The sequence below is a fragment of the Hydractinia symbiolongicarpus genome, chromosome 2 (assembly GCF_029227915.1).
Source record: "Hydractinia symbiolongicarpus strain clone_291-10 chromosome 2, HSymV2.1, whole genome shotgun sequence".
Classification (NCBI taxonomy): domain Eukaryota; kingdom Metazoa; phylum Cnidaria; class Hydrozoa; order Anthoathecata; family Hydractiniidae; genus Hydractinia; species Hydractinia symbiolongicarpus.
Window position 1 is genome coordinate 31,517,885 of NC_079876.1, and position 12,177 is coordinate 31,530,061.

Genomic DNA, 12,177 nt, shown 5'->3' on the forward strand with positions numbered 1-12,177 from the left:
TGCGACTACAACACATTGCGAAGAGAAAATCTATCTTAGGTCTTCATGCAGAGGTCGGAGTTTAAATCAAAAAGCAGTCTTGTAACAACTTGTCTTAGTTTGTGAATAAAAAAATAAAAGTCATTGTCCAAAGTTAAAGTCACACAACCCTTTTCCTTAATAGTTTGAACACAAACGTTTTCGCCCACATTTTTTTTGTCTAAATAACTGGCGTTTTTCACCCCTTGGGCTCCATCAAAGTAAACATCGTGACAGCAGCTATGTTGACCCAACCACAACCGATCTGAAGAGAAGAAACGCACATATTTCTTAGTGGGAATTTTCCCAACAAAAACACCATGTAATATTCATGATCACGAACAAGCTGTGTATGTTGTTTTATAATCTATTTTAGTGTGGTTAGTAGCAGACTAAATAAGACAGTTTCGTGCCAAAAAGCGTATGTATTAACAGTTATAATATAATCATAAACCTATTTTCAGGAGCTAATAAATTATTTTCAAAATGGCAAATCCGAAATTGGTACCCATATCAATAGGTCAAGCTGGGTAAAGTTTTATAGAGAACATGTTATTCAATATTTTACATCATATTAGCTGTTGAAGCTATACCGTTTTTAATGTATGAAGATAACAGAGATAACGTGCCAAAAAACAAAATGTGATAACGGTGATTGTTATCATGTTTCCAGGATCAAAAGGATCAATCAATCATGTTGATATGTGTCACTGACAAAGTAAAAAACTTGTTCACGTGCTGACATCGATAACAATAATGAAAATTTCAAACTTTCAAAATCTACCTTCACCGAATAAATTTAGGCAAGGTCTATGACTTTCCGGTCGCATGTATCAGGATGTCAAATATTAATTTCTTATTGTCTTAGCATTCCTGACATTTTCGACATTTCCCTATTCTTTTCAGCTATTATCGCCGACAACTATATACACCTATTTGGCATTTGTTGGAACCTTAGATAAACTTTGAAATTGACAATCTATTACACGCATTATATTAAAGCGCAGACTGAGTCCTTGCGGATATTTTGATGAATAGAAAGAGATTTGATTAACCCTTCAAAGCTTTTCTTGCCACATCATAGAAATCACTGATATTCCTGACTTTTTCCTGACATTTTGACAATATTTTGGAACTTCCTGGCTGTTAATAGAACGGACATCCTAATTTAAGCAATTATTATTTGAAATAAATAAAACATTTTTTTTTACAAAGGCTAAAAAATATCTAATCGCATAAGCATTGGAATATATTCACGCACGCCACCGCAAACACAGAAAAACGTTTCTTTCATTTCTTTTTCTGCTTCGTTCCAACACTAGCATTTAGCTGCGCTTCTTTAGCCTTTCTTGCGCTAACTTTTCGATATCTTTCCAGCTCCTAAAAATAGAGACACGAACTCAGTTAAACGCTTCAAAAAATCGTAACGTATAGTGGACGTCATCAAAACATAAATTCCATCCACATTCCAATTAAAAAGCGAGAATTCTTTTTAACAAAAACCTTTTCTTTCCAATGATCATCTCTTTGCATGCAGGGTATGGAAGAAACACAATGAACATAACAAGCTCGGTAGGGGTGATAAAGATAAACGTGTTTTTAATTATTATTATTGTTGGGTCATTATGTCTTCACAACGATGAAAGGTTAAATTTCATTAAGATACCTATAGTTAAACACACGTGTAGTTAGCATAACTTTTGGTTCTTATTGACCTTGCTATTCTCTTTCAGCGTTAAAACGAAGGGAGTTAGATGTGTAGGTATAAATTTGATTAATAATGCTATGAAAAGCCATCAAAGACCAGCGCTGGTTAAAGATCAACATAACAAGAACCTAATAAGAACCAACATCTCCTTTTTCTTTGAACGTTAGAAGTTTCAGTGTTTTAGTGAATGAAACGGACTGACGAAGAGATATGTTATATGACTGGGACATACAAAAACGGGAATTCCCCCATTGCTAAACGCAGCTATCGTCTTTGGCTCACAAACAGAAATGTAGTGGTATTATATAACAGACTAGTCGCTAGCCCGTGGAAAACTCATGAGTTCGCCAGTTCTCAGTCCGTCGTTCATATTCCAGAATTCGCTATTTCGTGAATCTTTAGTACAAAGTGGGGATTCGACTACCATTTTGAACAAAATTAAGTATTAAGTATTAATAACGGAGATTTTCGATCAACACAAGCTGGGTTCAGAAGAGACTTAAAATATATTGAGCTTTTTCCTAAAATTATTGATTTTTGACCGCTATTTTGACAAAGTTTCCAATTTTTCCCGAAAAGTAAACATGCTAAATTTTTTCCAAATCTTTTCGTACCTCATCTTTTTGTACTCGTATAGTGTCAACAATTTCATCAGCAAATTGTTTATCGGTTGCCGGATTTTTTTTCTCATCCTTCACCTCTTTCTAAATGACAGCATGACGCGTAATTATGACAACATTAAAACAATTAACCATCACAAATTTTGCAATAAAACAACAGAACTAAAAGATAGACTAATTGAACGAATTTTATATAACCACAAGTAAATTTAAGCCTGACTCAACTTAGTACTGATCATTTAAAATCAACGTTTTTATTTTGAATACCGTATCACCTTTAGCGCCCACTGCAAACTCTTAACACGACGGCTAGAGGCGCAAGCCTTAAAGTACTCAACATTGTACAAAACAAAAATCAACATTATTCCGAAATTTTAATAAGCGCCAAGATTTCTAATTGTATTATGATGTAAATCCATGGTTTCAACCAATAAATTTCCTTAGGCCGGCGTCATCTTAAGCTTACACGCAAATTTTTCTCTCTGCTGGACGCTGTGTTGCTGATTTTTATCACAAATTTTTTAAAAAAAAACTAGAAAGAGACTTAGCTATATCTTATAAGGTTGATTCGGAAAAAATATCGAAACCTAATTTTTTCAGGTACGAAAAATATTTGGAAAAAAAAAATTTAAAAATATGGAAAAATATTCGAAAAAAATATATCAAAAACTAATTTTTGCGGCTAATTTATATAGTGTACTAAACTAACCAAGCTAACTAAAATTTCTTCCTATATTTTTGCAAAGAATTCCACAGCATAACTCACCTGAGAAGGAAACACACTCAGATACGTATCACTCCACAAATCGTATGGTAAACTAAAACAAAAAGATGTCTTTTATGTGGAAAACATCCACAAGTTTGCATGTTGAGGGAAATTTTATTGCTGTCAAAATTTTGTACCACAGACAGAATTATTTTTATCATAACAAATGTTATTTGTCAACAAACTAGGTTTGATGTGATTATTACATTTCATTTCACTTAAAGTTAGCGTAGAAAATGGTACGTGGTCTAGTGATTATGGCGATCGCTTCGTAATCACAAGGTCGCTGTTTCGGTTCACAGCTACAGGCCAAATCAATATCATGTGAGGGAAATGGTTTGAGCAGTCCCGGTGTATACTTAATGCATACATTAAGAACACATCACATTGATAACAGTGTTTCCAACACTGAAGTGACTATCCAGTATAAATATTCGGAATAATAATAATAATAAAAACAATAAAAAATTTTCTTTTTTACCTAATCTATTAAGGAAGGGTTTTTTTTAAACCTCCTATTCTACTACGTCTTTTTCACAAGCATACCTTCTACAACTTAGAAATATGTCGTAGACCCGGAAGAGTTAATTTTTAAAAGAATGAATTAGTTCGCCATTCACAACTGTACTTTCAACCGAAGGTTACTTGTTGTTTAAGCTACTTACCCTCCCCTTCTCGCTTTTACGAGACGGTCAGCGGATATAGGTGGTGCACCTAAATGAACAAACATGGCGTCGTAATAGCGTGGCCAAGAAAGCATGCATTTTACTCAGATATATGTTTTTTCTTGCGAAATGACCATGTCAAACAAACAAACAAAAATAAAAATAGACCACTACGGTCGAAAAATAGACGGGTATTGTTACAAAATAGACTGGTGTGGTTATAAATAGACTGGTGTGGTTATAAAATATAGATCGGTAAGTATTATAAAATAGATATGGTGGTTATAGTATAGACCAGATGATAATAAAATGGACGAATATGGTTAAAAAATAGACTGGTATGGTAATAAAATAGACCGGTGTGGATATAAAATGGACGAGTATGGTTATAAAATAGGCTGACATGGTTATAAAATAGGCTGGCATGGTTATAAAATAGACCGTTGTGAGTATAAAATAGACAAGTATGATTTTAAAATATACCAGTATGGTTATAAAATAGACTGGTGTGGTTATAAAATAGACCGGCGTGGTTATAAAAATTTATATACCTATCTGCTGCAGAGTATCCATTCCGTATGGCACAATTATTGGTTTAGTATGTTCTATACAAGAGGTTTTGCTAAAATAAAGAAAAACATATTGAAGTAAGTTGCAGGGAAAAAAGGTTGCAAAAAACAATTTTGTAAAAGTGTACCTTAGGTTGGAAGCAAACGCAAGATGGTTTAACACATTTTTTGCTCGACTCGTTAGACCTTCAGCTTTGGTGCTAAAAAACTGAAATATAAGTCAGATGGGTTAGAAGGTAACTGAAAGCAAAGAAGAGAAGTCAAACCTGGTCTGTGTCATCAGTTTAGAAAAAGAAAAAAACGCTACACCTGTACTAGAAATGTTGTACTTAGAGGTTGGTGGCTGAACATGTCTTATCAACGTTGAGAAGGTACACAGTAATTTTCGAATCCCTGATTTTACAGTTCCACCACTTTAAATTCCCCGATTTTTTTTGTTTCTAAAGAATGGTTATATTTAATATTTTCAAAATAACTTAATTTTTCACTCTTCTGTCTGAAGTACATATTGCAATTTGCAAAATCCTTTTTTGACTATAGCAACAAATTTCTATGTATTAACCGGTCGATCGATAGGAATAGTTAGTGTCTGATTTATATAGACAACTCTGTAATTAGCAGACACTTTTGGTCCAATAACCTTTATCCGCTAATCAGAATTCTCCGCTTTTTGGAAAGTCTCATTTTCTCACTTTAAGTCGACAGGAAACGGGTTTATAGAAGCACTAGCACAATTCAGTTTACAGTTTAGTGGGGATACAAAATGCTCAAATATCTAACTGTTCATTTTAATTAAAAAAACATTTACAGAACTTTTTATGAGTCATAAGATTTTTTATTTGTTAAAGGAGTTAAAATAAATAGTTGCGGATATATCATCGTCATGAAACGTTGAAACATTCTCAAGCAACTTTAGTTCTGTAAAAACATTTTCAAGCAACTTCAGTTCTGTAAAAACATTTTTAAGCAACTTTAGTTCTGTAAAAACATTTTCAAGCAACTTCAGTTCTGTAAAAACATAAACACAATCAAAAAAATATTTCTTGCGAAAAGGAAGACATGTTTTTAAATCTAAAGGAATAAGACTTCAAGAAAAGAAAACTACAATAACTTCTTTGTTGCACACTTTGAAGAATTTTTTTTTAGCAAAAAGATGACTTCTTATATTTTTTCGTTTTTTTTACATACCAAAATTAGTTGGTTAAAATTAAGCAAACAATAATCAACTCTTCAGATCTAAATATTAACTAAAAAATAAGCAACTTTAAAAGTCTGAACAAAATCCGAAGTTGCTTATACAAAAAAGCATGCAGGTGGATTTCTCCAGTCCTATGCTTATGTATGGAAGCAACTTTTCATCGTCGAATTTTGCATATCATTCTGGCAAAGATCAGTCCACAATATCAACCACTTCCTGCATCAACTCAATAAACAATTTAACAAAATCAATTTCATTATCACCACCAGATGTTTCTCCAGTGATACCATATTTTGCTTAACGATGGTCTGTACTGCAAGTTAGCCGCAGCTATCTATTGAAATACACTTGAGGGTGAATCTGTTGTGGCGATGTTTCTTTGAACTTATCAAAGTTTTTTTTATCGAGTAAAGAGTAAAAGTGAATAAAGGCTATGAACTGAAGATACTCGTAGTATTCTTTTGGGGGAAAGGATCGTTAAGTGCTTTACTAATGCAACAAGTCACACGTAAAAATAAACGTTTCAAGCAAAACATTTTTGTAACAGAAAGTTCCCTCCTACTGTTGCCCGCAAACTATTGTCCACTAACTGTTGTCTGCTATTTACAGAGTCTTCCAGAAGGATATCACCGTGATTTTACATGTGAAATCACTTTTCACCAGTTCGTTTGAGGTGTGTCCATAAATTAGCAAGTCAACTACAAATTAATTATAGTAATTTATTATTTCTTTAAATGTGTAAGGGTAATCCAGACTTACTTGAATCATCCCACCATTGAGAAGGGCCAAAAAACGTATTGTTTTCGACAGCATTTCCTTTTTGTCGCTGCTTAAATCCTAAAAAGTGATATAAAGCTATGCTAGTTATATTTTACATTAAAATCTCTTTTTGGAAATACACCGAATGGTTTTGTCAGAAAACACCAGTCAGATAAAAAGTAAAATTTTCCTTGTAGTTAATGAATGATTGGGGCGGTTCTCAATACAGACAGAAGCAATGTACATGTTTACAACTAGTTCGCAATGTTGCTTTTTTACTCAAGATTAAAGCAAATATTATTTTCTTTTGACTGCTTCCTCACCTGATATAAGTCTGATTTCGCACCAATAATAACTAAGGGAACCAACAAAGGAGTAATAGTGTTTTTATCCTGAAAAAAAAAGTGAAAAAATTTCTTTCTGCAATTTTTTTTAACCCTAACAGTGTTTCTTCTGTCATAATTTCAACTTTCCTTAAATAAACCTACAAAATCTGAGAATAGGAAAGTACATACGGTATGGTTCTTTCCAACTCGCCGCCAAGCTCTGTCTTTTAAATCATTTTCAATACTAAAAACATGTTAATTTTTAAAATAATTACCTATTCTTATAAGAGCATATCTTACAATGACATAAGGTGTGACAGCCAGAGCATTAGGAGTTTGGAACATTTTAGTGCACCTATGGGTTTATATCTCAACACAATTATTGAAAAACCAAATCATCTTTGCTTTACGTTTTCTGTTTTTTAAAGTGATATAACATTTTGAAAAGATTGTCCTGTATAACATCTGCAATGTTTAGTGTTTTTGAAGCATGTATACAAAGAGTTTGGAAAGCAAACGAGACGTGTACAAATATACCAAATGATCTTACTTGGTGTCTGTTTTTGAAGCTTCAGTAATGACTTGTTTAATACGCTGTTTTATCTGCAAGAAAAAAATATTGTTCTTGTTGTTGTTGTTTAACCCTTCCCTTTTGATATTAGACTTTATGTTAGGCTTAGATCAACATCCCAAATTAGAATCCTGTTTAATATCACCAAAATTGTTGTACGTGCAGTTTCTTTCACAAAAAATTTACACCTTCTCTTTGGAATAATAAAGCCAACCTCTAAAAAACTATCATGCATATCTTATGATGTTTAACAATCCTATCAAAGGTCAAACCTGATTTAAAAGTGTTTCCTGTGTTTCCCATAGTTGGTCGGGTTTTGATAAATCCAATACAAGAACAACAGACAATTTTCTAGGAAATAAATGTGATTTTAAAAACCTAGTTCTATTGGGAATACATTGTACAAAAACAAAAAATACAGTACACATCTGCTAATTTGAATGCCATTAATACGAACATCTGGCATTTCGAATAAATTGGTTACTCCCTTGTGTTATAAAACTCCTCTGTTTTATGCTACTTAATTCAACATTCTAACATATCTTCCAATCACTTCTGTGTTTGAATTAGCAGATGTGTAGTGTACACAAAACGTTAACCATGTTTGTAAACCTGATATTGGAAGGAGTAATCACAACATCCAAAAGTTTTGACATGGAGCTTCCACCTCCTAACTCCCAAATTTGTGCAACATCTTTTACTTGTGACTGGAAGAAACAAAATATATGACATAAAAAGAGAATGAATTTAATCTTTACTGTTGTAGATTGTTGTAGAATGTGGAAAGTTAATAAATGCACACACAATGGTTAAGTGAACTCTTCTAAAACGTTTCTTTCGAAACAATAATTAGAAAATTACACAATGTTAATTAACTTTATAAATACTTTGTATTTTAATTAAACTAGTATATGACCCATGGAAAAATCCAAGAGTTGCCTGTCTTTTTTATACCACATTACGTACATCTTGCTACTTGCGGTAACACTTTGTGTGACAGACAGACATATATATACAGCTATCATAATATGGATTTACCATATTGTTTTGTTTTGATTTTCTTCCATAACAAAAATCAAGGCCCACAGTTGGTTTTGGTGTCTCGTCCCTAAAATGCGTATATTATGTTACACACTATCTCAAAAATCACACACACAAAGACAAAGAAGCATACAAAGAAATTCAAACTTTACTACCTTTCCAAAAACCGCTGTATGAGTGAAGTCTTTCCCTAAAAATTACATTTATATTAGATTTGTAAAAAGACCTATTCTGTATACATCAGTTTAACCATAAAAAACAGAAAATGTAAAACACATAAGTTTTCTTATTGTTTATTTCATACTAAATTTTACTAACTTTAGTTTCTACAATCTTTATGTATACCATGTTACTTTTTAGTACGAGAAAATGTTAGATAAACATTGGTATAGTGGTAATTGTTGAAATTTATTGTTACCACAAAAAAACTCAACAGGTAGCATTAACAATAAAATTTTCAAAGAAAGAAATAAGACTTAAGACTCACTGCATCTTTCGATCCACATACTAGCAAATGTGATTCGCTTGCAATATTTGTTGAATCAGAATGACCTGTATATTTAAATCCAAAATATAAATATTTCAATTTATTATTTCCATCATGCTATATATTGGATTGATTTTATTTACATGATAATTATTCTATCAGATAAAAAGAGAGCAGCAAAGTAGAAAAGAACAAAAAGAACAGTATTACCTTCGCTAACATTTTTCAAGATATTTCTTCTTTCATTTAGAGCAATATCCCATAAAGTTTGGCTACAAAAGAACAGTCAAATTATATCAAATTATATAGAAAATATAATTTCGAAGTATTATGTCTATTTTTTGCAGATGCCAAGTCACTGCATTTTAATACATTGGAGGTTAATCTCACAAACTAGTAAATGCTTTTTCTGTAGTGGAAAAGTGGTTATAGTGTGAGCCAAAGCCATACTAAAAAGGGACATGCAACTAGTCATACACATATTTTTTTAATAATATACACCAAGAGTGTTATAATGGTTGTTATTATTTTAAAGCTGATTGTACATTATTTTTTGTCTCTATTTCATGGTGATTTGTGCAATTAAAAATATTTTTGCATGAGTTGGAAATGACAGTAACATTATTAAAAATTATTTTTACTGTTTTTATAATATACCATAAATCCTGAACTATAAATATTGCAGCGCATCTACAATAAATAGAAAAAATGACATTGTCAGGCATCAAAACTGTTGCAAATCTTCCTAGTGAAGTCAACCCACCTCACTTAGAAACATCTAGCTTACAATATTATCAAAAAATATTTAAACCAAAATATCTTTATTACTGTTATTCGAAGTAATATGATCATATTTTAAAAATTTATCAGTGTTTTTACCTATAATATTTTGTCTAATCACTAAATCAACTTATGTACTCTTCTTGCTACGAAATATTACATTTTATTATTAGTGTGTGAATATGTTACACTTGTAGCATATTCTTACTTGCCAAAAACCATACTGAAACATCAAACATATTCATACTACATGCCTTGTCATCTTTATCTTGCTCTTTTTTAATTTGTTTCTGTTTTGATTTCTAAAGAAGGAACAATTAGTAATAACAGCAAAAACATTGTATATATACTGAGTTATTAAGTTGCATTTATGCTTTATTTTTAGGGCGACCTGTTTAAAATTATGGATTTGTACAAATTAATAGAAACAATTTTCTAAACATTCCATAAAAATACAGTATACCCTTCAGCTATTGGCCAGCAGACTACATCTCCAAATTTGTTAGGAATGTCTGATTTATTAGAAAATTGAAAACATCATTAGTTTGTTCAATGTTCTTGAAATGATATTAAAAAGATAAAAGCAATGAAAATTCTCTGAAAAGAAATGAAACTGCCTTTTTATTTCCATTTGGTTTTATTAATTTCAAAAAAAAAAAAAAAAAAAATTATATATTAAGGAAACAAAATTGAAATAAAATGGAGTTTGGGTCAGTGTGAAATAAATTATGTCTGCCTTTGGAGAAATATATATAATAGTATATCAGGGAATACAAAAAATAGAGGATTTATTTGGTAATGATATTTAACCATATATCATTTGTGATACAGACTAATACTACTAGTGCTACTAATTTATTCCGTTAGGCAGGTTAAATACAAACGCAGCTAAAAGCTGATGTGGACCAATAACAAAATATTAAAAATTAAATAAAAAGCGTAAATATAACTTTTGTAACTAAAAACATGGAATTTTTGCCTACAAATAAGAAACTTTTAGAACTAGGCCCCTCGCCAGGTTTCTTTTTAAAATAAACGTGTCAGTCATTAGGCATTGTATTCCAAATTTTTCCTCCTCCATAACTAAATTTATGTTTACCCAACAGGGTTTTTACAGGAGATATTTTGAACTGATTTTTGGATGTTTCACGTTTACTTTTTTTACATGGAATCATGAGTAACTGCTTTTATAAATAGATACCGTGCATCAAGCACAATAACTAACGTTTGTACAGGCACGAAATGGAGTGCCATCCAGCTGAACGAAGACAATCATTAGTCGGAAGATTATTTGGAAGGCGATAGATAACACGAGCAGCTTGAGCATGTATTTCAAGTATTTCTAGCATTTTTGGAGAACAATTTCCCCAAACAGAAATATTATAGGTGACAGACGGTATTACTCTGCTTTGTAATTAAAACTTGAGTGTTGCACTGTCTAAAGCTAGCATCTGATTTAACTGTTAAAGTTAAAGTTATCTCTGACTACCTCCCTTATAAATTTATGATTTCTGAAAAGAATCTGGAAAAATAACAGATGGAAAATTATAAAGCCAACAACTACTACAACTGGTACATATTTTCCAAAAAACTCTGTTAAATTACTAAAAACAAAAACAAGAGAAAATAATTATTGTTTAATTATTGTTTATGGAACAAGTGTGCATATTATATTACATATATACATTCAATTTTTTCATTTAAATTTTTTCCAAAAAATGAAATTACAACCTTATTAATGTCAGAGTGCTAAAATTTACAACATATTTACCAGTTGACTATACTTTCACAAAATTTGCAGAAGTATTTTTTCGTGAATACTAGACATTCTGTTGTTTTAATTAAATAATTTGGTAAATAAAAAATCTCAGCTTTTTTAATGCTAATCCTGATAATTCCTGCCCTGCACAAGGGTGCATACGCCAGAAAGCACTTCTCGGCTAGCTAATGCTTTCAGAAAACGAAACTATGGTAAACATTGGTCCGTACTGACCCCAACATCCTCCGCTACTATAAAATATAAATAATCTCAGAGGTTTAGCATTTAAATAATAGTTCAATCTGTGCCCCGAGGCGAAAATTAAACGCAGTTGGCCGCTACATCGCTGAGTCACAAACCTATTATCAAAACTGTCATTAAAATATTTAGTATGATGCCTACGCTTGATAAAAATAATAAGGCAAAGGAAAACATTCAATCCTGGAGCGAATTAAAAAATTCTAAAACTGGTAATAACTACGAACAGATGGGATTTGTTATGAGATATAGCTAAATGGAGCTCTTGTTTATTTTTGCCACCTGTTGAACTGATTAGGCTAACAGTTTTTAAGGTTCCCTTTTTTGTGTGTGCATGACATCCCAAAGGTAGGCAAATGTTGGAGGTGTGCGTAAAATGTATCTAGCTAATCAGATAGCTAGCTAGCATTTAAATATCTAGGTAGCTATAAAACTTTTTAATGGTTACATTTTCAGTGGTAAGCTATTTCAGCTCTAACATCTCCATTGCAGCCTAAAAGATGAAGAACCTTGCCGTAAAGAGGTCTTTCAGTTGCTTTCTTTTCACAAATGTTCAGGCTATATCAGGCTTTACACTATTAGGAAATTAGGTAAACTGCACAGAACAGAATCTACCTAGTTGCATATAGAATCCACCTTGATTAAAACTAAT

At 31.7% G+C, this 12,177-nt stretch overlaps 1 protein-coding gene across 2 annotated transcripts; it reads right to left on the reverse strand.

Moving 5' to 3' along the window:
* Positions 1-1,179: 1,179 nt before the first annotated feature.
* On the reverse strand, positions 1,180-11,536 carry LOC130630677 (cytoplasmic dynein 2 light intermediate chain 1-like). 2 transcript variants are annotated; one of them, XM_057444258.1, is made up of 18 exons: positions 11,280-11,536; positions 9,763-9,810; positions 8,939-9,000; positions 8,729-8,793; positions 8,397-8,431; positions 8,239-8,308; positions 7,813-7,907; positions 7,473-7,551; positions 7,180-7,232; positions 6,819-6,873; positions 6,627-6,695; positions 6,304-6,381; positions 4,475-4,554; positions 4,329-4,399; positions 3,778-3,826; positions 3,113-3,164; positions 2,341-2,430; positions 1,180-1,398 (listed from the first exon to the last, which is right to left on the reverse strand). In XM_057444258.1, exons 2-18 carry the CDS (start codon positions 9,768-9,770, stop codon positions 1,309-1,311), a joined length of 1,101 nt encoding a protein of 366 aa, XP_057300241.1. In that variant the 5' UTR covers positions 9,771-9,810; positions 11,280-11,536; the 3' UTR covers positions 1,180-1,308. The 2 variants fall into 2 exon arrangements, with proteins under 2 accessions (XP_057300241.1, XP_057300240.1); XM_057444257.1 differs by lacking the exons at positions 9,763-9,810; positions 11,280-11,536 and adding an exon at positions 9,717-9,745.
* Between the last annotated feature and the right edge of the window lie 641 nt (positions 11,537-12,177).

What these genes read in the sequence shown, in the direction of transcription:
- LOC130630677 (XM_057444257.1), bottom strand. An exon ending in AATCAAAACAAAACAATATG is followed by an intron (nt 7,908 to 8,238) that starts GTAAATCCATAT and finishes TGTTTCTTCCAG; the next exon opens with TCACAAGTAAAAGATGTTGC. An exon ending in TACGAGTACAAAAAGATGAG is followed by an intron (nt 1,399 to 2,340) that starts GTACGAAAAGAT and finishes CTCTATTTTTAG; the next exon opens with GAGCTGGAAAGATATCGAAA.